General features: G+C 36.4%; 2 protein-coding genes across 7 annotated transcripts; one reads left to right on the plus strand and one right to left on the minus strand.

Annotated features, from left to right (window-relative positions):
* Window positions 1–1,041: 1,041 nt before the first annotated feature.
* On the minus strand, window positions 1,042–16,970 carry LOC122416385 (uncharacterized). 5 transcript variants are annotated; one of them, XM_043429293.1, is made up of 9 exons: window positions 14,471–14,664; window positions 7,507–8,265; window positions 6,101–6,323; window positions 5,525–5,661; window positions 4,992–5,213; window positions 4,421–4,600; window positions 4,126–4,254; window positions 3,595–3,796; window positions 1,042–3,400 (listed from the first exon to the last, which is right to left on the minus strand). In XM_043429293.1, the coding sequence occupies exons 2-9, from the start codon at window positions 7,633–7,635 to the stop codon at window positions 3,336–3,338; spliced, it is 1,287 nt and encodes a 428-aa protein (XP_043285228.1). In that variant the 5' UTR covers window positions 7,636–8,265; window positions 14,471–14,664; the 3' UTR covers window positions 1,042–3,335. The 5 variants fall into 5 exon arrangements, with proteins under 5 accessions (XP_043285228.1, XP_043285226.1, XP_043285227.1 ...); XM_043429291.1 differs by having other exon boundaries at window positions 14,386–14,664; XM_043429292.1 differs by having other exon boundaries at window positions 14,360–14,664.
* LOC122416384 (neuronal acetylcholine receptor subunit beta-2-like) lies at window positions 15,441–22,884 on the plus strand. 2 transcript variants are annotated; one of them, XM_043429289.1, is made up of 8 exons: window positions 17,107–17,834; window positions 17,904–18,186; window positions 18,659–18,703; window positions 18,785–18,894; window positions 19,077–19,290; window positions 20,473–20,644; window positions 22,064–22,219; window positions 22,392–22,884. In XM_043429289.1, the coding sequence occupies exons 2-8, from the start codon at window positions 17,968–17,970 to the stop codon at window positions 22,766–22,768; spliced, it is 1,293 nt and encodes a 430-aa protein (XP_043285224.1). In that variant the 5' UTR covers window positions 17,107–17,834; window positions 17,904–17,967; the 3' UTR covers window positions 22,769–22,884. The 2 variants fall into 2 exon arrangements, with proteins under 2 accessions (XP_043285225.1, XP_043285224.1); XM_043429290.1 differs by lacking the exons at window positions 17,107–17,834; window positions 17,904–18,186 and adding an exon at window positions 15,441–15,934.
* The last annotated feature ends 1,093 nt before the right edge of the window (window positions 22,885–23,977 follow it).

Raw genomic sequence — 23,977 nt, forward strand, 5'->3', positions numbered from 1 at the left:
TATCACCGAACAGTTTTTGAGAGCCTAATTTTCCAAGACTATTTTTTCCATTCTAGATTCAGTGTTATTTCTCTCTTCTTCGCACTCTTCGATCGAACTTATATGATCATTTGCAGGATTATTATTATTTCTGGGATTCAGAGGTGACGCAGTGTACATACGAGGGCTTGCCCCTTCCTCGCGTTCACTTTCTTTGTTGTTTCCTGCAATTTTATCCTGATGATACTTCACGTGTTTATTTGTGTTACGTGTGTATGTGCGAGAGAACGTTTCAACAGATCCTCATTTTACGACGTCATTACGGTTACCGAAGGAGTAGGAGGGGAAATCGAACGTATTTCTTGTGTACGCTCATATAGAACGAAACTGATTCTGACGAGAAATTCTTTCGCGTCACTAACAGCTGGCTTCATTGACGATTCTCACATTCTCTCTTTGTTTGGGTTTCTTCCGCGATGTTTGCTGTCTTCGATATTTATATTTCATGAGAAGACTTATGCCAAAATTATGAATACTTTAGATCGCACCTGATAAGCGGTGTTTACAGTTTTTTTTATCGTTATACAATAACTGCGGTGAAAAATGTTCATCATTTAATTTCGGATTAAAGATCTTCCATCATATCTTTTATTGCGATTGGAAAAATTAAGTTACCAAAAAACGAGTAAATAAAATGGGAACTAATATCTCTGTAGTAGAAAAAATTACTATTCAGAGAAAACATTATTTGTGCAAACGTTTTTTTTTCCACACACGATGCATTCGCGAGTGCATGAAGCTTCGCGTAAAAAATATTGAAACAATGAGCCACAGTGCTTGACACTGCGCAGAAAAACGGCGTGGCGATAAGATCTTTTTGTTACTGTTGGTATACAAAAGTACACGGATATGCATGTATATATATGCGTGTGTATAAGCGAGGTCACGATATCGATTGTATGCACGTGAAACCGCAAAAAACGTGCTGTAATGGTTTTGACATCGATTCCATGGTTTTCGAATAAGAGGAAGAATGTTGAAAATATATATTTGTTAAACTCGTTTTCAGCCTCCAAGTTTTTTTTCTTTGTTTTTATTAACAGTTTTCAAACGACGTAATACCTTTATTTTTTCCATTCGCACACAATCATACTTCGTATATTAAGAGTTTTTTTTCGTCCCCACAATATGGCGGACAATAACAATCTTTCGCGTGTTTTAATTATGATAACTTATGGCACTACCCCCCCCCCCCCTGCGTTTCCATTCTCATTTCATTTTATTGCATTTTCTGACACTCCGTCAGAAATATAACGTGTCATTGGAAGCAAAATAAAAGTTTCACATATTTCGATTTTTTTTGTTAATCTATACTTTGAAAAAAAATAAATCATTGAGAATTTTCCTTCGTTTTTGATTTTTTTTTCTTATAACATTATCCAGTATAATGTGCTGTTCGTCGCACTGTTTTCCCGAGACTGAGAACCACTGACATTAGTTAGTTAGTTACCGTAATGGCCGATCAACGCGCTACAATCGCTAAGCATCAAAGCGCTGCGATTTGTTTTCGAGAAAAAACAACATTTTTATCATCTAAAATGATTCTTCGTGCGGTGAAGAAACTCTTTTATATGCAAATCATTTTAAATAATGTTAAAAATTCGTGTTAAACTTGCGAAATGCGAAAAAACACAGTGATTACACAAACGTTGGAAATCTCCATCTTTTTCATGTGTTTAGCCATTCATTTTTTTAATGTTTCAACAACGTTATTCTCATATATTCATTAAACTTTTGTAACTTTATCCGATCATATCTCAATAAATCAAAATGAGTGCTGGAATATATAAGTTCAAGGCCATGACGATAATTCGAAAAAAATATCAAATAAATTATATATCGATCGAAGATGTATATCTAACCTCTCTATAAAAATCGTTTATGGACACTGCAACGGATTTTCACCCACATTATTCAATCCCTAAATTTAAGAAATTCTAAATATTATGTGTCTGTGCGATCGTTACGTCTGTATAAAGTATAAGAATATTTCAAATACTTTGATTGTTCTGCGTTTCACAATATCGATTATGCCAGAATATCCAAAAACCAGAAGAAAACTTGCGGATGGAAAAGAAAATGGAATGTTGAATGAAGTAGAGGCAGAGACACTCGAAAAACGTTGGATTTTGTACTTTTGAGAGTGTCTCCTTCGGGAATTCTGAATGCTTTCGTTTTCTTTTCCTTCCGATCTTACAAAATGCGAATTCAAGTGCTAATAATCGAGGAATGTTTTTAAAAACAATAAATAGTAAGTTCGGCTCCTATTGGCAATTTACATACGGTCCGGCCAAACTCGATTGCAAGATCGAACTAATTCTTCACAGAAATCGATATCAGAAAACTCATTCCTCAGATTCCTCTTAGAAATCCTCGAGGAAAAATCGAGTTTATCCTAAAAACAAATTAGTCTAAATCAGCTCGTTCTGACTTCATCCGGACATCATATACGTTATCGTTCAAAAATTTAAAAAAAGTTTAATCTTTCTGCGTGAAAAATTTTGTTCAACAGGAGAAACCGTGGACAAGTTTATAAACCATCAGCGATAACAATTTCTGTAAATAATTATCATGTTGTTTGTCATTGTTGAGAAATGGAGATAATTTAAAATCATAGTTACTTTGATGAACATTTTCTGAAGCCTTCATTGACGAAATTGAACACTTGAAACTGTATAATAGCGCAATCAGGACGGGATCAAATTAAAATTCATTTCGGATTCAAATAGTATTGAATTTTTCGCGCAACTCGAAATCTGACATCACGACTATTTCATCAAAATCCACTTTCAAAACCACAATCAAAATAACTTTCGAAAAGAAAATGGACATGAATCATCTCTCAGAGTACGCGGCGTTATATAAATAAAACAATTTTCGAACGATCGTGTACATGTGGTAATATTGACTTTGCCCCTCTGGAAATTTATTGATGCACAGAAAAACGAAATTAATTTTGAAACGTTATTTCATTCAATGTCATCTCGAGAATCATGATTATTGTTAATGCTATTTTATTTTGTTGTTTGATCGACCTAAAAATCGATGTACTTAATTTTTTTTCAATTTTTTTCAATGTTTTATTAGGAAATCCATAATCCTATGAAACTTAATTAGTTATATTATTTACAGATAAACGCAATCATTTCCGTTCTGTTAAGCGTTCGTGTGTTTCTTCTTATTCTTCAAGTCTCTTCTTTTCATCATGTACATACGAGTTCAACTCGTCTCGCACGTAGACGCGAGGACGTTCCGATTTTCGTTTCGTTTTGTTTTTCTGTACTCCCAGTCAATTATCATTGCCGTTCAAACACTTTGGTATGCTCGTGAACATTTTTTGACGTCAAGTTGTGCCTCGTTTCTGCAAATTCGAGAAGAAAAAAAACGCAAACAGCGTTAATCGCAAATTTAACGCCTTGCAAATGTAAATTTTTTTCAAGATTTATCTCCGATGCGAAGAAAATCTTTGGAATTTTGGTGTCTAGAAAAAAAAAAAGTATTTTCGAATCTGATTTAATCGCGGAGACTCGGAAGATTTTTGTTTTTTCAATTAACCCGCTGAATCGACCGGCATCTTCGTTGATATCTTAATCTCGTGAGATGATCTCATTTGCGGTTGCAGAGATGCTTCATCGTTGACCTTTCCTTCTTGCTGGTTCTTCCAATCCGCTATCGACGCTTGCATCGTACTTGCCGAATTTTTTAACGCGTTGAACGACTGCTCCATTTGTTTGGTCCATGTGTGAACTTCGTTCATCTGTAATATTGTAATTGACCTTTGAGCAGGTTTATTTATACAAATTTTCATTGCATCGAGGTTCAGAATGCATCGGACATGAATTTCCCGATTTTCGGATCGGGCTAAAAATCTGAAATAATTCAGCCGTCTTGAAAACCGCACAGGCATCAATTTTATAAATAAAATTCAGTTCAATTGAAAAGCAGGAGAAGAAAACTGCAATAACGCTTTTGCCTAATCGTAAGATTTTTTGTCATAAGTTTTTGTGCCAATTGACGTGTAGCCCCGCGACACGATTGAATCAAAATCCAAAGTACGTTCGTTTGTTTTGTTTTTTTTTTTTTTACCTGATCGGTTAGTTTGTTAACCGACGTGACTAGAATTGTTTGATCACTCGCTTTGGCACATTGCTCCTGAAGCGTCATCACGTTTCCACTGGCGTTTTGCATCATATCTTGCAAGGTCACCAACTTTGTCTGTAATAAATAAGAGGAATAAATTACAAATTACCTTTTTCTTTTGAACGTTTTACCAATGCTGGGATAGCACACGATATTTGTACAGCAAAAACATTACTCGAGTGCAATACTTCAGTTGCATAACTAATTGAGGACTTTGGCGTCGACGATCGTTTTGACTTACGTGATCTTTGGCCTGATCCTCAGCGATCCACGTGATATTTCGGGAAAGAGTTTCGTTGATGTGCGTCAAGTTGCTCGCCAATTGAGCGATCGCGTTACTGAGAGCTTCGTCCTTAATTCTCGATTCGTTCGTTGGCGTCTGAGGTCTCAGGGTCATATTCGATAGATCCAGCAGGGAGTGCTTGAAGAATTAATCAAAAACGAAATTTGAGACTTCCGAAAATTCGTATCCACGTCAAATTATTTGAAGGAATCCTAACTAATATTATAAACGGGAAAGTGGCTTTGTTTGTTCTTCCTTCACGCCCTAACTAAGCAACCGATCTACTTGAACTTTGGCATAGAGTTAGTTGAAAGGACGGAGAGTAACATAAGCTACTTTTGGTCCCGGAAAAAAAATCAAATTTCCAAGGAATAAAAGCTCATAGTTAATAATTACTCAAATACAAAAAATATGAGGCAAGAGCGTAAAAATATTTTTTATACGATTGACAGTTTCTCTTCGACTTTTGACTAGATTTTGACGCTTCGAGTGTTCAAGGTGATAATTTACATCCTCAGTCGATATTTACCCGTATATCAGTTAAATTTTGTTGCACTATTGTCTGTACGTCATGAAGTTTAGTGTTAGCTTCTTTAAGGATATCTACAGTCGCCCCGAGGTCACGGATTTGACTGCCGAACGAGGCGGTGTTGCTGAACAGGGTTTTTATGTTTTTCGGGACGTCCGTAAGTTCCGGGGCTCCCTGTAACGACTCTTGAACTTCGTGCAGACCTTGTTGGATGCTTAAGAGCTGTGAATGTAAGTAAACCGATGAGAAAAAGTTGTCGACTACAAGTTGTAACGACGCTGAAGTTTGCAACGTCGGAGTCCAACGAAAACAACATTTGTAATTCGCCAATTTTTTATTTCACGAATCATTATAGTGTAGAATGAAAAACTACGAATTGCAAATTAGGCAGGTAACAAAATTGGAGAATTACTGGAATTATTGGAGAGTTGTTTCAGATCATTTCGTTGGACTCCAACGTTGTAAACGTCAGTGTCATAAGTTGGATGAGCTTTCGTCAGACACCGAACTCAGTCTGACATTGAGTGACGTACCTGAACCGTAAAATTGTTCAGTTGACCATCGAGCCCGGATAGTTGATTGAATATTTTCGTTTGATTCTTCTGAAGATCTCGGAAGAGGGTATGACACTTGTGAAGGGTGTCAGGCACGGCTTCGCTTTCAGCTTTCACTGTAATTCATAAATAACACTTTTCAAATTAACGAATATCAATTTTCGTTTAAAAAAATCATAACACTGAGCGAAAAAACTTTCAGATTAAAAGTACAGCGTTTGCAGGATTAATTAAATACGGGTTGAAGGGGGTTTCTGAAATGAAACGTGGCACGAAACGTATCCGATAAAAAAAAATAGATTTTCCACAATGAAGTTTCCTCCTCGCTTTCTCTTTTTATTCTTTGACCCAGAGGCTCTCAAACCTCTTCAATACCAAGACAAAAAACGTACTAAATACTAAAAATAAGACAAATATCAATTGGCAAACGAAACACGAGTTTATTTCTCATTTTCTTTTCCAACATTAATACAAAACAAATGGAACGAAATATATAGAATTAAAAAAGTAGGAAAAAAAATAAAAATATAAAAGTTACGAGTCGATCCTCGATACCTTTGTCAACCTCGGTTCTAAGTGCTGTTAATTGCTGACGAACATCGATAAACAGCCATATTAGACTGGCCGTGGCGAGGACCGAGGCACACGCGAAAAAGGCACCGCAAGCCCTCAATAAGCCTGGGCACGTTCGTCCTCTTCGACTTCTGCATTTCCGGTTCACACGCGTCGTCAAATTCCAATATTCCGAACGCTCGTCGCTACTGTCGGTCAACAATTCCTTTAAATAGTAAAAAAAAAAGAGAGTGCGATTTAATAAACTTGACTCTAATTTCTCATAATAGCAATAATCTCAAGTATTTTCGTTGAGCTGTTTTTTTATAAATTGAAAAAATACTTCAAATTTTCGGACCAGACGAATCGCTGTGCAATAAAATGATAAAAAAGTTGAAGCAAAAGTCTAAAATGAATAATTATGAGTGAATTTTTATGAATATAATAATACTAATGATTCGAATACATTTTTGTCTAAATTGGAACAATTTCAGGGATTTCTACGTTAATTGTAAAGTCCATTGCAATTGTTTCAATGAAACAGGGCAAAACTGCCCTGCAAATTTATTAAATTCGTAACAACTGCAAGTAAAAAAAATTTCGGTTCTGTTTACCATTTTTTTCAGTACTCAAAGAATTGGTCATATTTTTACGTCGAGTCAAAAATTGATCGAAATTATTTTTTTTTTTAAATCACATTAAGGAGTTTCGGTACAGGCGATACAATGTTGCCATGCTAAATCATGCTAAAAACAGAAAATTTCAAAAGTTCAGAATTTTATAAAATTTGGTGAACTTTAGTGCCAAATTTGACAATACAATTTTTTTAAGATTTTTCTTCTACACTGTTATCGAGTAATTGATCACTAAAGTTGACGTGTATAAACATAGCGTTTCCATATATATAGGTATACATTCCGGGCATAAGAAATCTGCTTTAATGCGTAATTACTCGATAACTAAGTAGAAGAAAATTTTGAAAAAAATTGTTTTCGCACTTGATGTTGAAGAACATTATTACCAAATTTGAATGACGCTGAAGTTTTCAACGTTGGAGTCCAACGAAATAATCGAAAAAAAGTCTCGAATAATTCCAGTAAAACTCCAATTTTGTTTGCTGTCGAATTTGAAATTTGTAGTTTTTCAACGTTCACCAATGATTCGTGAAATAAAAAATTGGTGAATTACAAATGTTTTTTTCGTTAATTACGTTGGACTCTAACGTTGCAAACTTCAACGTCGTAAATTTGATCTATTTCTTAATATTTAGACTTCTGTACCGAAACTCCTTAATAGCACAGTGCAGAGAGAAAATAATAGTGGAAAAATATTTGATTGTAAAGCACTTGAAAAAAATGTTTTTATTTGAAGCTAAATGATGGAAAGGAAAGGACCTCATGAAATATTACCTGAGAGCTTCGCTTGCCGGAACTCCTGCGCGAGACTACGTGGGAAGGTGCGAGGGCGTCGAGTTCTTTTCGTTTCTTCATTTTCTTCGTCGGTGGACGAAGAGGCACTGTCACCGCGACCGAGTCCATTTCAAGAAGCACCAGCTTGTTTGCCTTTGTTTTTCAACAATTGCAATACGCGCGCACACCCGTCTTTCAATAGGAGATTAAAAGACGACGAAAATAATAAAGGAAAAAGAGGACCGGAAACGTGGGCGGGTTGCTGGAAGCTCGCGTGACTAAGGAAACCGAACGTTCGGGCCCTTCTCTCAATACCGATGTTCGATGTTCTTCAAACCCTTTGTCTTTACACTTTCGTTCATTTTAAGTACGATCGTTGTTTCGTTTGGCGTTGAAAAGTATTAAATTTGAATCGTCTCGAAAACGTCTGGTTCCGTTGAGCCGACGAAAAGTGTCTTCGTTTATACCGATCCGTGTGAAAAATGATTTCAAATTATTTTTCCAACTCTCGCGCACGTCAACACTGACCGTTGAACCACTGCTCGTATTTTAACTTCCAGTATTATCGAATTGTCAACTTTTCTAGATTATTTTACTTCACCGAACGGTCGAAGTGGAAGAAATTCAATTCCTGCCTAAATTTCTCGTATCGAGCGCCCTCTCGAACGAGGCTCCATCACCATGTTGTTTTTCGTCTTCTTTTGTGCGGTATGCTCACCTCCTTTGCCGCTGTTGCCGCTCCTACGAGCGTCACGATTTCTGGAAAGCATACGACGATCATTCGTCGATTACGTCGCTTCTGATTTGTTTTTACTTTCCAAATTCAACGAGTGTCGAAGTTATTAATTTTCGAAGCAGTCTGCCCTCGCCGAGGAAAATGGTGATTTATCGAAGCCCTTAATTTTCCAAGTCCTCGCACGCGGGAACACTGGGAAGTGTTCGTAATTCGTAATAAACCGTAGACATAAAAGGCCATTCCAACAGGGATTGTCCGAGAACTAATTTCAGCTTATTTCCGAGCGCCTTGACGAGCGCATTAATTTTTAAACGAAATTACAATCGCTACGATTCCGCTGTGACTACAATCGGCGACTATAAGTTCCAAGGGGCCGGGCGAGTTTCTTATCAACGCTGTTGCCTGCTACACCTGATAAGCTCATAAAAGCCGAGCTCGGAGCGCGCATCCCCCCGCGGAGTCCTCGCACCTTTTTTGTTATTTTTAACCGCATCGTACGCGACAACGAAAATATCAAACGTCGGAAGTATCGCTAAATGACGAGCTTTATCAGCGAGTACGTGGAGTTTGCGAGATTACATGTTATTAGGAGGGAGCTGAAGAGAAGTCGGGGTGGAATGAACGTTTTTAAATCCTCGAGGAGAACGAATGAATGGAAAAATATCGAAGAAATTATACAAACGTGAATATCCTTACTCTTACGCCATTTCACGTTCCTCCGAAAACTTCAATTCGCTCCGTGCAAACCCTTGGAGGGGATAAGCGAATCTACCCCAGCGCCGGCGGTGGGCAAAAGGAACAATAATCCTGGAAGTTTTCCGTACGACTAGCATTGTGTTATTTAAAAATATGATTATTCTGAATTGTTTTTAAACATTTTCTAACACCCATTCGTGTAATTCGTTTTGTTTGAATATGAGAATGATATATTCATATTCACTGACTACTCGTGAATAACCTAAAATGGATCATAAGTGTCATAACATATGTATCAATTATACTACATTTGTTTATTTCATTTTGAGGACAATTTTCGATTAATGACTGTTGATAACTACATATAAGTTGCTTCCAAAGAAGCCATTTATTTGAATCAACTCCACTTTTTATCAAATTTCCCAATGGCCCATAGCTCAAGTTTCCAGGTTTTTCGCGTTTTTGAGCTGCTACCAGAGGTCGCCACCGCTGACTTGCACGGAGCGATAAAAATGTATGTTTATGATAGATTTCGTAAAAAGTAAACGAGAAACGTCAATATTTATTAATGAGATCATGGCCACTACTTAAAAATCTGCCGAAAAATCTGATTTTTTTACACAGCATAGAAAAATGTTCGAAAATGACGGTAAAAAAAATTGAGGGGAGGTTACCGAACATTTAAGCAAGAAAATAAGTATTAAAAATTGGACATCGTAGTAGCAGTAAATGGATCGTGATTTTTCAATCAAATTTAAGGGATCGTAAATGCTGGAAAAAAAAAATTAAATCATATGCGTATTCGTTGAACATTTATCTTGTTAATAGCGTTATAAAAATGTCAGGTCACCGAAACTTTAAGAATGAAATCATAAATTAACTACGATTATCGCTCAAGATGAGTCGTTGAAAACTAGGTTCGGTACGACATCGGCAACACCGCTCTATCAGCTGTTTATATATATGTATATCGACGTATATCGTGCTTAGTTGTGACGTGCTTACATTAGTGTATCGATACTGTACAGGCGTGTATACTTTCTCGGTATAATTAATAGAAAAATGTTTTTTGTTCATATTTATACAAATATTGCGATAACAAAAATATTTGTAATCACAAATAATGACGTAACCTCAAATTCAAATAAATTATTGGTTATGTGTATCAAGTCATATGTGAGTGACAAGCCATCAGTTTACCGTTGGCAAGGTAGATTTATCTCTCCACCAACAACAAAGTTGCCAAATTAAAAAATTAACTAGTCAAATTTTTACTAATAATGATATTTTTTTTAATATAATTGATAATTACAACGGACTAATTGATTAGTTATGTTAATTTTTAAATCTATAAATTTTGAGAGAATATACTAGCACCTCCCCTAAAAAATTCAGTTGTTCAACGCTCGTGTGGTGGGCATGATCTCATTAATAAAAATTCAATTTTTATTTTATAACTCAATTTTGAAAATCGTCTTTTTTCATCTATTTTTCAAATGGCAAAAACGCCATCCGCCATTCTGGGTTCCAACGTGACGTCACTTCAATAATAAACAATCAAGATTTTCATCGCGCGCTCTGTGTTATTTTGAAATTTCACAAGTTATTTATCACGTTTGAGGACTTTTATCGTTCCTTTTATTAAAATCGCACAATAGAAGACGGTTTTGTGAAAGCAGAAAGTGCAAATCTGCCAATGATAAATACGTCGATGGTGCCGATGAATTCACAATTTTTGTGGCGTTTTTACACTTGTATTATTGCATTCAGGCACAAGACACCAATGATGTACATTACAACTCATTATTTTCACAAATATTTAAACATGGTCTATCGCAGTCGTATTGTTTACCAACGGAGTGACGTCGCGAACCGAAAAAGCCTGGCGGCTAGCGTTTCCGCGGGAAAATTCAAAATCATAAATAAAAAATAGTATTAAAGACGCTTTTCGGTCTTATAAAATAAAAATAAAAATTCTACGGTTCATTACGATCTCAGGATTAATTTAAAACAGTTTTCAGAACAAGATGTAATGCCCTCTTCATTGCGTACCCCCCAAACACGCCGTTTACCAATCCTGCGCGCGCTTCGTCAACTCCTTATCGGAAGCCAAAAACCTTATCAAAATCACCAATCTCGCTGAATCGAAAATACTCCATTTCCGTCTGCAAAATATATGGAGGACGTTGAACTGCCGTCAAAATTATCATGCCATTAAATTCGTCCGATGGATCGAGTCCGACGAATTGAAAACATTGAATAAACCTACAGATATATAAGCGCCCGTTTAAATTATGCATTTGAACACTCCACCGACCATGAGTCAACATTTTACGATCGAATTATTTCGCAATTATGTCTACAAGGGTCGAAAAATCAAAATTCAATGCTCATTTTTTACGAAATTTATTTCTATAAAAAAACCGCGCAATCGTTATTCGTATTATTCCCAAACGCCACCGTTCAAATGCATTTCGAGGTGAGATCAAAGTCGCGTAAGGGAATGCCTAATGGAGAAAACCTGTTGTTGGCAAATATCAGTATAGCGTACGGATGAGAAGTAAACAAAAAAAAAAACAAAATATAAATCAGATTATTGTTATTATTTGCAAGGCTTATTCCACTTGACCCTGACTTCGATAAGACACGGACATGAAAAGAGCACACGTGCCACAACGACGGGTCCAGATTCGCAGATATACGTTCTACGGACTGTTCAACTTTAGTCTGCACGTATGTATACACAGCCACGTACATTTTCCTCCGATTACTCATGCTTTTGGGCGTCAGGTAACTGAAGAATTGTAGCAACATTGACCCACATAAATGAAAAAAGGTTGAGCAGAAAAAGGCTAAAATATATTGGAATATGAGCAAAAATAATCCATCAGCATAGTAATAAAACTTGATATTAAACAATACACGTGAGAGCGTGCTCGCAGTCCTATAAGGTGGGGTTCAATATGTCGAATAACTGAATTGAGAACGGTCGATATTTCGAAATTTTAAAAGTTGTGATATCAGTTTTTAGAATAATAAGTAATTCGAAATTCTTATTCCCGATCGACTATTCAGCAGATTGCGTGTTTAATTAAAAATTCCTTCTTTGAATTCGTATTTACCCGAAAATATATATTTCAGTAGTTTTCATTTCGAATGCAATTTTAACAGACCATCCGAATATCAAAAGTTCATATTTTCGAATTCAATATGGAGAATAATTGTTTTACATCCAGACCAGAATACAGAGTAGCAAAAAATCGAAAGTGAATTTTTCGAGCCTATAAAACTTAGATATGCGGAATAGCGATAGCTCGAAAAGGCGAAAGTCAAAATGGCGATATTTCAAATTGGAGAGCGAGTAAGTGAGACGCGTGTATTTGGAGCTCCACTGCATTTCTTTATTTTGATCGATCGACTTTCCAACGTTTCGCTATTTTGACTGTTCGACTTTTTGGTCTTTCACTATTTCAACCTCAGTAATATTTAGTCTTTCGTTATTATATTTTCAAAATTGTGAATTTTCACAGTATCGCTGACCGTAGTAATTTATGAATCGAAAGAGCGATAGTCGAATTTTCGAAAAATCGATATTTTAGTAATCGTCCTATGGGCGATTGTTACATTCTATTTTCGATGTAAACGTCCTTCGAACCTTGCAGTTTCTGCTTTATTTATTTTCGCCATTCAAAGCTCTAGTCCAATCTATCTGTCTCAATATTATCATTCGAAGTTTATAAACTGAAGATTTTAGCTGTTCGAAATTTTAGTCATTCCAACATTTGATCCCCACCCGTCCTATAAGTTTGTTTATAAAACGAATATACAGATAAAGAAAGAGGTCGACGCGAGGCCCTTCGTCGTTAGAGTTAGAGTTACTTTTTCGACCACTGCAACGCTCAGTTAATCGATAGATCTCTTAGAGTAAAGTTCATTGAATAAAATATATAATTGTTCTGCTTAAACTTTGTGCCATTTATTTCGAAACCTGCCTCCATAATCCAAAAAAAATGTGACAAATATTCTGTAATTCGTTGTTCCCGGTAGCCGTTTCACTTTCGACTCGTCATGCGTATGGTTCGTTGGAAAAAAAATTGGAATCTTTCCACTCGAGTCATCGCTTATCGTGCGAGATACTTATCTAATCAATTTCAAAAGAATTTCAACTTGCACGCTTCATCCAAGCGATAAAGCAGACTTATATTTATTATATTCGTAGTTGGCATCTCGTTCATAGCCTAATTTGTCAATTCGAGAATCGTTACACACCTTAAGACAAGTTATATGTTTATATTCATGCGAACTCTGCTACAGGACGCTCCGATAGATTAATACGAGTCGCACTGCCTTGAGAAGTACATTTGATATATTTATGTCTCTCGCGTACACGTATATGTGAAACAATTTGAGAACACTCTACTAATGACGAAAGATACACAGTGTTGCGTCTCCGCGAGTTCGTATATGAAGACCTTTATTTTTCCAAATCAGCCTATTTATTCCGGAAGAATTAAGGTGTCCATTGAATTTCGATTTTTCAATTTGGTTTTCGTAGAATTCGTTTTTTATAATTTTTTTAATGCTGATTCATTCGAAGTGTCTTCATTCAGTAATTATCGTGATGAAAACAATGGTCGCGAGTGAATGGTAGAACGAATGTTTCGATTGAATTCAAAATTTTTTATTTTTTGACTTCAAGTAAAAAGTCAGCCTGTACTCGGGAATAAATCCGCTTAGAATTGAATGTGCGAAGGAATATTTGTTCCTTCGTTTACGAATAATTGTTTGCCTATTTGATTTCCATGCGTATCGACAAGAGGGACTTTGAAGGTAACTTGTCTCAAGCAAAACCAGCGACCGTACTTGGGTCAACGCGTGACGCAGGGTCCTTACAGAATGAGAAAGAGTTTTTTCGTTTCGTTTCAGAGAGCGCTCGTAGCGTAACAGAATTTAGCTTGTCTCGTTTTCCGTCCTCTTTGCTTCCCTCTACGCTCGCTCAAGCTACGCCCCTTTCGCGATCATCCCTCGGAGAAATGCTCAGAGGGTAGTGTACGTGCGAGACGTTTGAGTACGTGAATAAATTTGAGGCCTCGATTGAATCGTGGAAATAAATGAATATTTATCAAATTTATTGATCGTCCCTCCAAACTCATCCTCATCGAAAATTATTCGTTCCTTTCCTCTCTCACCGCGATATATCTCCTTCGATTGAGGAATATTTCCTGAGCCAAGGTAAATTCATTTCCGGATCCTGTTTCTAACTCATCACGAACGAAAAAAATAAAAGCGGGGATCGATGGGGGAAAGAAAATAATTCAGGAGATATGTATTTCGAACGATCATAAAAGTTCGATCGTGTCTCCCGAAAGCCTTGACACACGTTGAACTTATCGTAGGTATAATAACGCCGGTTGCTCGTACCTAACGTTGAACATTTGTCAGTATACCTTTTTTCCGTCTCTACCGTTATTACTATTGACGATGAATTCACGAAATTCACTTTGATTCACAAACACTGTCACGCGTGCTTACATTTCTCGTCGCCCTCCGTCGTACTTTTCTTTTTTAACGTCGAAAAATTGTGTCAATAAGCGATTGATTTTGTTTCGTTTTTTGTCGGTATACAGATACGGGCGTTCCGACACTTATAACGGAGGCCACCGCCTCCGCGCGACTCGTGATTGCGACTGGGTAACGAAAACGAAAGATACAGACTCGTGTTCGCGCCGCTCTTGCCGAGCATGTATTCTCCTGATTCTCCCTCGCTCACTCCCTCCCACTGCTACCCCCACTTCTCTTTACCCTTTCCATGTTTCTCTCCCTCTCTCTCTTCCTCTGACTGTTCCCTGTCAGAACCAGCGAGATATCGACTAAAGAGGGTTTCACTGTCGGTGGGCAAAGCTCGACGACGACCACGACCACGATTTCGACGAGGAGGCGACCGTGGGCGAAGGTGCTAGAGCTCGTGTGAGTCAATGGACAAAGGTTTTTCTCCGCCAACAGGGAACGCACCGACTCTGACCTATGTCCATTACTCTGATCACTTACAAACTATTCTCAAACGTAAATAGAACAAAAATTACATCGAAAAACGAGAATAATTGTTCGATATACTTTATGCTTATTTAACGACGAAAAAATATTTCTTCATGTTTTCTATTGAAAAGCACGGTAGTTATTCAATCTTTATTCCAAAATCGATTTCTTAATCTTTCCTCAAATCACAATTGATAAAGATAAGCCCATTTTTAAATTTGTCGTGTGACGTCGAAAAATTTTCGAATGACATTCTCCAGAATTACCATATTTTCAAAAGTCCAAGTTTTGGTTTCGAGTCGTATTTTCAATAAGGAAATATGAAAATCTTTGCAATCGTCTGTACATATGAACCCGGAGGCAACTGCATACGGAGGGATTGAAGTGCCAACGAGGAGTACAGTTGAAGTTGAAACGGGCGCGGAGGGAGAGGAAGGGGGGGGGGGGGAGAGTTGGCCAACGCGCGCCTCTTTAATCATTGATCCACAGATATGTATGCGGTTTTATCATATACAAGGGTACCCGTGCGTCAACAAATTCTCAAAAACATCTATTTTTCATCTATGATGATGAATTCGAAAATGAAAAGATAATCACGCTCTGAAAATCCTGAAAAGGGAAATGGGCTGGGGAGGAATAAGTTGAAGAAAGGAGTTGAAGCGAATGCTGAATCAAGAGAAACCTTGAGAAGAAGGAATATGTGTGAAATTGAATTGGATGGAACTAGATTGCCTATTTTTATCCAGCAAAATTGAGAATTCAATAATGTCATAAAATTTCTTTAGGCAAACTTGATGTGGAAATGACCCAGTGTATTTCAATACGCCGAGTCACTTCTGGGTAATGAAATACTGAATGAAAAAAACGATGTGTAACGTTGAAGTTAAATAAACAAAAATGTTCGCGATGAATCTTGATATACCACAAATAAGAAAAACACTGTCCGACATATATCGAAAGGTATGTAAAAAATTGGTCAAGACACTTTCGCCGTTTTTAAGAAAACCGGCGACGAAGGAATCCATTAATTGCAGTGAAATGCATCTCTCGTCTTTTTTTTTGCCCCACGGGCAGTCGAGAGTTAAAAAATATTAAAAGAGTGTGTAAAATGATTGACAATAACATTGAATGTCAGCTCCAGTCCAGGATGCATGAAAATATTCTTGATTCAGTAACTTTGTTATTCTTCTTTTATTTATTACTATTGGCACGGCGATGACTATTTTGAAAAGTTACCACAACTAAAAGCAAGAAATTGTTTAGACGGCATCATATTTTCCAGATTTTTTAGTAGCCTCTTTGTATTCAAATTATTATTTGCCATTCAAAGGCATTGAGCTTTTACCTCGTTGTTGACAATATTTACTTACCAGCACGTATGGAAATATCTATTCTTCCAATTTCGCCATAAAAAACAGCAGCCAACCAGGATAATGCTATCAACCAAAAGGTTATTAAAACTGCAGCGAGACAGAGAGAGGCTTTTTTGCTCTGCGAGTGACTGCAACTGCAGGAATTATTTTGTTTTGTTTTCACACCAAGCCGAGGCCTCCTGTAAATTGAGAATGGATTTAGAGAAAAGAAAGTATAAATTCGGGAAAAAATAAAAAAAGTAATTGCAATGTCGATTGTTAACCTTTTGACGATTTTTTTTCGGGGTGGTGTGAGAACCACGTCTGAGACGTCACTGCCACTGTTTGACAGTGAATCTAAAAGATTTATGATCTCCTTTTCGTTCGTTTTTTCCATCTCGTTTCACGTGTTACGTATCATTATTACGAAATTATTTACAAAAAAATGTACACGCGCGGTCGAATCATTCGTTGTAATAGAAAAGCACGAAACAGAATTATGAAAAAATAACCTCAACAATGAGATTCTCATGTGGAATGAATGGACTAAAAGTTACAAAACGAGTGAAACTATCGATAATTCAGAGATTGCAATCTACTTCAAATGATTACAAAATATCTCTAATCCTTGTTTTATGAATGCGATATTGAACACGAAATGGTTTGTTTATTATTTGACAGCTGGCGACCGTTTGACTGCGACACTGCTTCATTTTCCCAGTACTGCCATCTTACGTCACATTTGATAAGTTACTCGCACAAATTCTACCGATAAAATGTAGGGACGATATTTCACGGCAATAATAGAATCGCGATCGGAAGCGACGTTTCTGGTACCACCGGAAATTAGTCTTTCAAGAGACGTTCGTTTTTCATCTAATGTTGGACAAAGTAATCTTATAACGTTATGAAAACTAAATACGAAAACAATGTTGAAGCAAATGTATTATTGCGACTCGCTGAACTGTCACAAAAATTTATGTGTCGCCCCAGCTCGATAATTTACCTCTCGGTCATAAAATCATAAAATTCGTACGATTTTCATCAATTTTTGTTGCTCGGACGGAAATACATGTTTTGTCGATCTTCTTCAAAGATTTATTTCTGTTATTTGCACTGTGAACAGGCATGTCGAGTGACTCTTGTGATAAAATCTTCGTTTGAGAGTCGGTGTAGCGATTCCGAGTATGTGTTTTGTCAACAAAGACGCCTGGACGGACCGCGTATGCGAGGGTTAAACAAAAGGATTCCGCACCTTTTCGTTGCTCCAGTTTACATAACAGGCGTGAGTTCGTTCTTTATTATCGGGCATTTTTATACCCTTCGTGATAGCTATCGAAGGCTCGAGTCATTGGTATTTCGAGCTACGCGAGCTACTAGATTATAGAATTGGGACAACAGAAGGGCGTAAATGGTGAAAATAAACGTGCTAAAATGACGGAACCGCGGTCTTCCGTTCGCTGCGTTACGATAGATAACTACATAATTGATGAATCGAGGGCCACGTGGTAAGTCTGGAGTATCCTCTTTCGCGGTGGGCGTTAGTTTTGAAAATTGTTCTCTTTTCTCTCGAACAGTGTCAATCGAGCTTCCTTTTAGTTCATAACGGATTAGAGAACTATATACTAAATTTCGAGCACCATGCGAACACTGTTTATTATTTTAATGTTCGCTCTCGCGATCCACGAGATTCAATGTGTCGATTCGGAAGAACCTGAGTGCAAGGATTCAACTAAAACTACTTCGAAACGCCTCTCGGATCACCTGTTTTGTGAATACAACTCCTTCATAAGACCGACTGTAAAAGATCGCGAATCGACTCGCGTAGATATTCATATGACGCCCCAGTACGTCGAATTCGTAAGTTTTTTTTTTTTTTTAATTTTATTTATTTATTTTTAATTTTATTTAATAGAAATTTTTTTTTTTTTTTTTTTTTCAAATAAAAAAAAATAATTTTTTCTTGCTTGTGTCACTGTTTTAATTTCTCCAATCTTTGCTTCGTTTAATTTTCTGTTAACGCAACGAAAACGAAACGGATGGAAACTTTGAAAATTTTTGTCAAACATAAAATAAACGAAATGAAATTATTAAAAAAATCAAGAATCGCGCTCGCGCCGTTGAAACTTTATTTCGGCTAACTCGTGAGCATAATTTGCGTTCTATTCTTAAGTTATTTTGCGAAATTTATTGGAATATTTGTCCTAATCGGATACTAGACGAAATTACTTTTCCTTGATTTTCCAAATGTTTTTCCTTCCGAGGGCAAAAATGAAAGCCGAACTTTCGACTAGCAAAATTCCTCCAAACTCAAAGGTTTTTCCACTTTCAGTCGGAGGAAGACAATATCCTGCATTTTCACGCTTGGGTGTCACTGGTGAGTTTGAAAATATTTCATAATGGATGAATTAAAAAATGAATTTATCGGCTTGACATAATTGGGGTATTTCGACGACAGAGTTGGCCCGATGCCCATCTCACGTGGGAGCCTTCCACATGGGACAATATAAAAGAGTTGCACGCTTGGAGTTACGAGATTTGGAAGCCGGATTTGACGGTTTTCAATGGGTGGGTCTGAACAACAAAAAACCAAATTTTCACCAAGAAAAATGGCACTTTTGCTGAGAACAAATGAACATTTATTCGCAATTTTTTTAGTGATTTTTTCGTTATCACGATTCTCAATAGATAAGAAACAAAAATGGCGATTACGAAATTTTCAAATGACTTCTGGCGCGTTATCTGTTTAGTGGGGAATTTTCTGAACACAACTGGGACATGTCATACACCGATTGCCTAGTCAGTTTCAATGGCACAGTAGTCTGCGTCCTACCAACGAAATATTCGAGCCACTGTCCGACCGATTACACCGAATGGCCTTTCGACAAGCACAACTGTTCGATGCAACTAGGCGCTTGGACTTTTTATCGCAACGAGATTGTTCTCAATTTTCCATCGGATGGTGTACGAGCCAAAAATTCACGTTTTTCCTCCCATATTTACTCCCTTTCTTCATTTCTTCAATTTTCCTTTTTTTTTGCTTCCTCAGAGGAAGCTATGTGACGATGAAATTTTTTTTTTTTTCAGTTTTCAATGTCAACGTGCTCAAAATGTCCAAAAACATTAAAAAATCATATCTAGAAAAAATGTCCGGACGCGCGCGCGCGTGTGTGTGTGTTATGGCACTGCAAAATTTAAAAGCTTATAACTCGAAACCGATTTGAGATACAGGACTACCGTTTTGCATAGATGTTAATCTGAACAAGCTCTTCATTCTTTGATAATTTTGTCAGAATTCGAAAAAAAATACGAATATTACGACGTTTTTAAATTTTTAAAAAAAGGGTGTCGACGCTCTAACTTTCAGAAATTTTAAGATTTATTACTAATTTTTTTTTTTGTCAATGTATTATCATAATAGGAAGGTTGGTATTGAATTTGAGAAATTGCGGTGGCGCGATTCAAATTTTATGATTTTTGGAATTTTACGAAAATATGAGTTTTTCGAAAAATCCGGTTTAATTTTTGGAAATTAATTTGAAACTGTTAAAAGCCGATGAATAAGTTAAAACTTTATTTAACAAAAAAATTAAAAGTAACAAATTGCTTTCTCAAGCTTTTAGAGCAATGCTTAAGGAGGGTGGCTACACTCGTCAAAATGATAAGAAATTGATCAAATTTGGTGATAATGTTCTTCAACTGCAAGCGTGAAGACACAACTTTTTTCAAAATTTTCTTCTGATTAGTTATCGAGTAATTACGCATTAAAGCAGATTTCTTATGCCCGGAATATAAACGCTATGCTTGTACACGTGAACTTTAGTGATAAATTACTCGATAACTGTACAGAAGAAGAATCTTAAAAAATTTGTATTGTCAAATTTGACACTAAAGAATATGTTGACCAAATTTTATTAAATTCTTATAATTTTTCATGTATTTAACATGGTTTAGCATGGCAACATTGTATCGTCGCTGTCCAACCTCCTTAAAGCTTCCTCATAGAGGAAGCCAAAATGAAAATTATGGCACCTCATAGAGTAAGCTTTGAGCATCGTGCATCTTGACCATCTTTTTCTTTATTCTTCAACGCTCGTCGAGTAATTCAAAATTTTATGATATATCATCTTTGAAAATAATTTTTAGATCACGATGAGCTCATTCGTCGCAAATAAACAATGGGACATCCACATTGAACGTGGAGAACGTGATTACAATTCAGGACCGGATGGCGAAGGCGAATTGACGATACTCGTCCACATTATTCTCCAAAGACATGCCATCAGACTCGCCATGGTTTACATTTTACCTGCTATCGGTAATAATGCTCTATGTAATCGATATTTTTTAACGATTTCAGCTGAACCAGCAGGGGAGAGATTTGCACTCAGAGTTATAGCTTCATAATAACCCGCAGACTTCTTTTGAGGTCACACACTTATCACACTGGTGCAAATTTCCACTTGGACTTTTCAAATTTTTTTATTTCGTTCATGAATGTATGGAATTGATCGTACAATGAGACTTTTTAGGGGTAACAATTCCTTAGTGATTAGTGATGGATTAGGGTGGGAATAAAATGTTAGAATAACTGAAAATTCGAACAGTTAAAATCTCGAGTTTATAAAACTTGAGTGATAATACGATGACGGATCAACTTGAGCTTTTAATGGCAAATATAAATAAAGTAGAAAGTTTTACATTGATAATGGAATGTAACAATCGCCCATAGAACGACGACTGAAATATCATTTTTCTGAAAATTTGACTATCACTCTTTCGATTAATAAATTACTACGATCAGCAATACTGTGAATATTCATTATTTCGAAAACATAATAACGAAAGAGCTAATATTACTGAGGTTGAAATGACTCGTTGAAATCATTAAAAATCAATCATTAAAAAAATTGAAAAATAAAGTTTTATTATAGAAAAAAATGGCCAAATTGAAGAAAGGAATTTTGGAGTTCTACACTGAAAAAAAGGATCGGTAAATTAAAAAAAAATTGAATTGTTTCAACCCAAAACTGCGATAACGTGTGGCGAAAAAAATATAGAATTTGATTGTTTAATTTGTACTTTCAACGAGAATAATTCTCCTATATTTTTCTCGTCGATTTACCTAAAAATACGACGGAAAAAATATTATGTTATCAATTGCTAAATTATTTTTCACTGCCCGTGATGGTCATCGCAGTTTGTGGTACATCTCTGGAACCATTTTAATCGAAGAAAAATTCCTACCTGCACGGGGGGGATTTGAAACCGATTTACTTACTTATCTACACCTTTCCAAGTACGCACGCATCCACTGGACAACCACGACATTGTTAGGTGTGAACTCAAAAAGGCATTATATAAGTTGTGGCTTAATTCTTTTAGTCAGGAATGTTTCGTCTACACCGATTTTAATAAAAAATGGCATCCGAAAGTTTTAGGGGTTGCTGATAACGAGACTGATGAAAAATTTCTAAAATTAAAAAAATCCAAAATTCGTAGACACTTGAAATTTTCGTGGGTCCGAATTTGCACCAGCGTGGTGTCTGCGGGATAACATGCGTTGAAAGTATTATTCGAAAATTGGCTCTTTGAAATGAAAGTCAAGAAAATTGGAAATTTATGTTTGTAAAAATATTTTTAAAATGCGATGGAGCATTCATATTCAACGAACAATGAAAAAATTATCATTTTTTTAAAAGAAGAAAATTTTGTTCAACACTTTTTGAATTTTCAGTTTTCATGGTGTTAACGCTCATAGTGTTGTGGCTCGATTCGCAATCGCTCGAAAGGATTCTCGTTGCTTGCGTCAATTGCATTTGCCACATTATTGGACTCTTCGATTTGCATTGGTACTTCCCGATATCAGGGTCTGAAACGACCCCGAAAATACGTAAGATTTATTTCATTCGATATCGCGAGAAAATAATAGTAAATGAGGATTTTACGAGTCAGCTTGAGAAATCGAGTTATCGTCTTAGCTGCAAAAAATCAATGAGGTTCCTAAGGAAAAAATAATATTTTAATAGAATGAATTCCACATGGAAATTCTATTTATTTTTCAGTGTTTTTTTACGAGGTTTCGATAGGACTGGCGTCGTCGGCACTCGTTATAACTTGCTTGCTTCGAAAATTACGAGCAATGAATGTGTCAGCGCCGATGTGGTTGATGTCACTGACGACAGTCGTGCTGAATTCTCCAGTTGGTACGCTGCTGAAAATGAATGTTTTGGAGCGAAAAAAAGATGCTTCGATCCTTGAAGAAAACGAGGGCAACGGATCGATTGCTGAGGGCACGAGAGATCGAACGTGGCAGGAATTTGCAATGATTCTCGAATGGTTCACTTTCCTTCTATGTTTTCTCATTTATCTTATCATGCTGATGATTGTTTTGCCACCAGGAACCCCGAAAAAACTTCCTGCCAACTATTGGTTCCGTTAAAATTCAAAATCGTCGAGCAGAATGACCATTATTATCGATTTTCTTTTCTTTATTTTAATAAATTTGTGGCGAAAACGTATTGACGGAAAATAAATTTGATCATATCCAAAAACTAAAATAAATTCGCATTATCGTTTATTCATTTGTTGGACATTTTCGATTTTTCCTCAAAATGATATTAGCCCCTAGAACACTTGCTTTTTCACTCCACATTTCCACTTACAATTGGCTCATCCAAAAACTGCTGAAAACTCCATGAACGTAACACGAGGCCACTATTTTTTTTTAAGGAAGTTGAGGCATTAGAATGAAAACGATGTCACCGCTTTTAAACCGATTGCATCTTATAAAGTGAAGTGTAAAAAAAAATCAGTTAAATTTTCAGACAGTTTAGGAGCGTCGTTGCTGAGAAAAATCAATAACAATTTGGGCCAAATAACATGTAATCTTATGGAAGTCAAGACACATTCGGTGACATCTCCGTTAAAAATGATGCTAAAAATATGAAATTTTTTGGGCAACATGAGCGAGGCTTGCTGAACAATGTCAATTTTTTTCAGATTTATTAGGAGATTTGCTGAGATTATATTAATAATAATCTGTTTTCCGTGCAGTTTTTTGAGGCTAGGATCGTCACTGTTCGTGTTTTCGACTGAGCTTTCACCAGTTTTTCGTCTTTTTTTCCCCAACTTTTCTTTAAAGTGTATACAACATTGGCAAACTGTAAACTGGCCTAACTTTTGAAAGGTACAGGTCATCACTTTTGGGTAAAAAAAATGACTGTACAGCCTCAACTTCCTTAAACGAATCGGAAAATATTTTTTTCGTATCATCGGTGCGGCGATCGAAAATTGTCCTTTTGACCTTTCGGATAATTGGAATCAATTTAAAAATAATAATAAAAAGAAAATTCTATTGTCGATCTCTGGCCGAAGTGACAAAGATTTTTGATTTTCTTCGATTTATTTTAATTTTATTATCGATGTTTTTGTCAGTATTAAGGGGGGGGGGGGGGGAGGGGGTCCCGCTTTGGAAAGTCGAACAAATCGATTGCTTTCAGTAACGTTTTCAGGATAGATGGAAATAACTCATCATAGCCATCGGTATAGTTTCAAGGATATTTCAAAAGTACAAAAACATATTTTCAATGTGACAAATATTAATTTGTCCATGGTTTATGTGCATATTCTGAGTGTCGAAGTTTCTCAG

Source organism: Venturia canescens, chromosome 9 (assembly GCF_019457755.1).
Source record: "Venturia canescens isolate UGA chromosome 9, ASM1945775v1, whole genome shotgun sequence".
NCBI lineage: Eukaryota > Metazoa > Arthropoda > Insecta > Hymenoptera > Ichneumonidae > Venturia > Venturia canescens.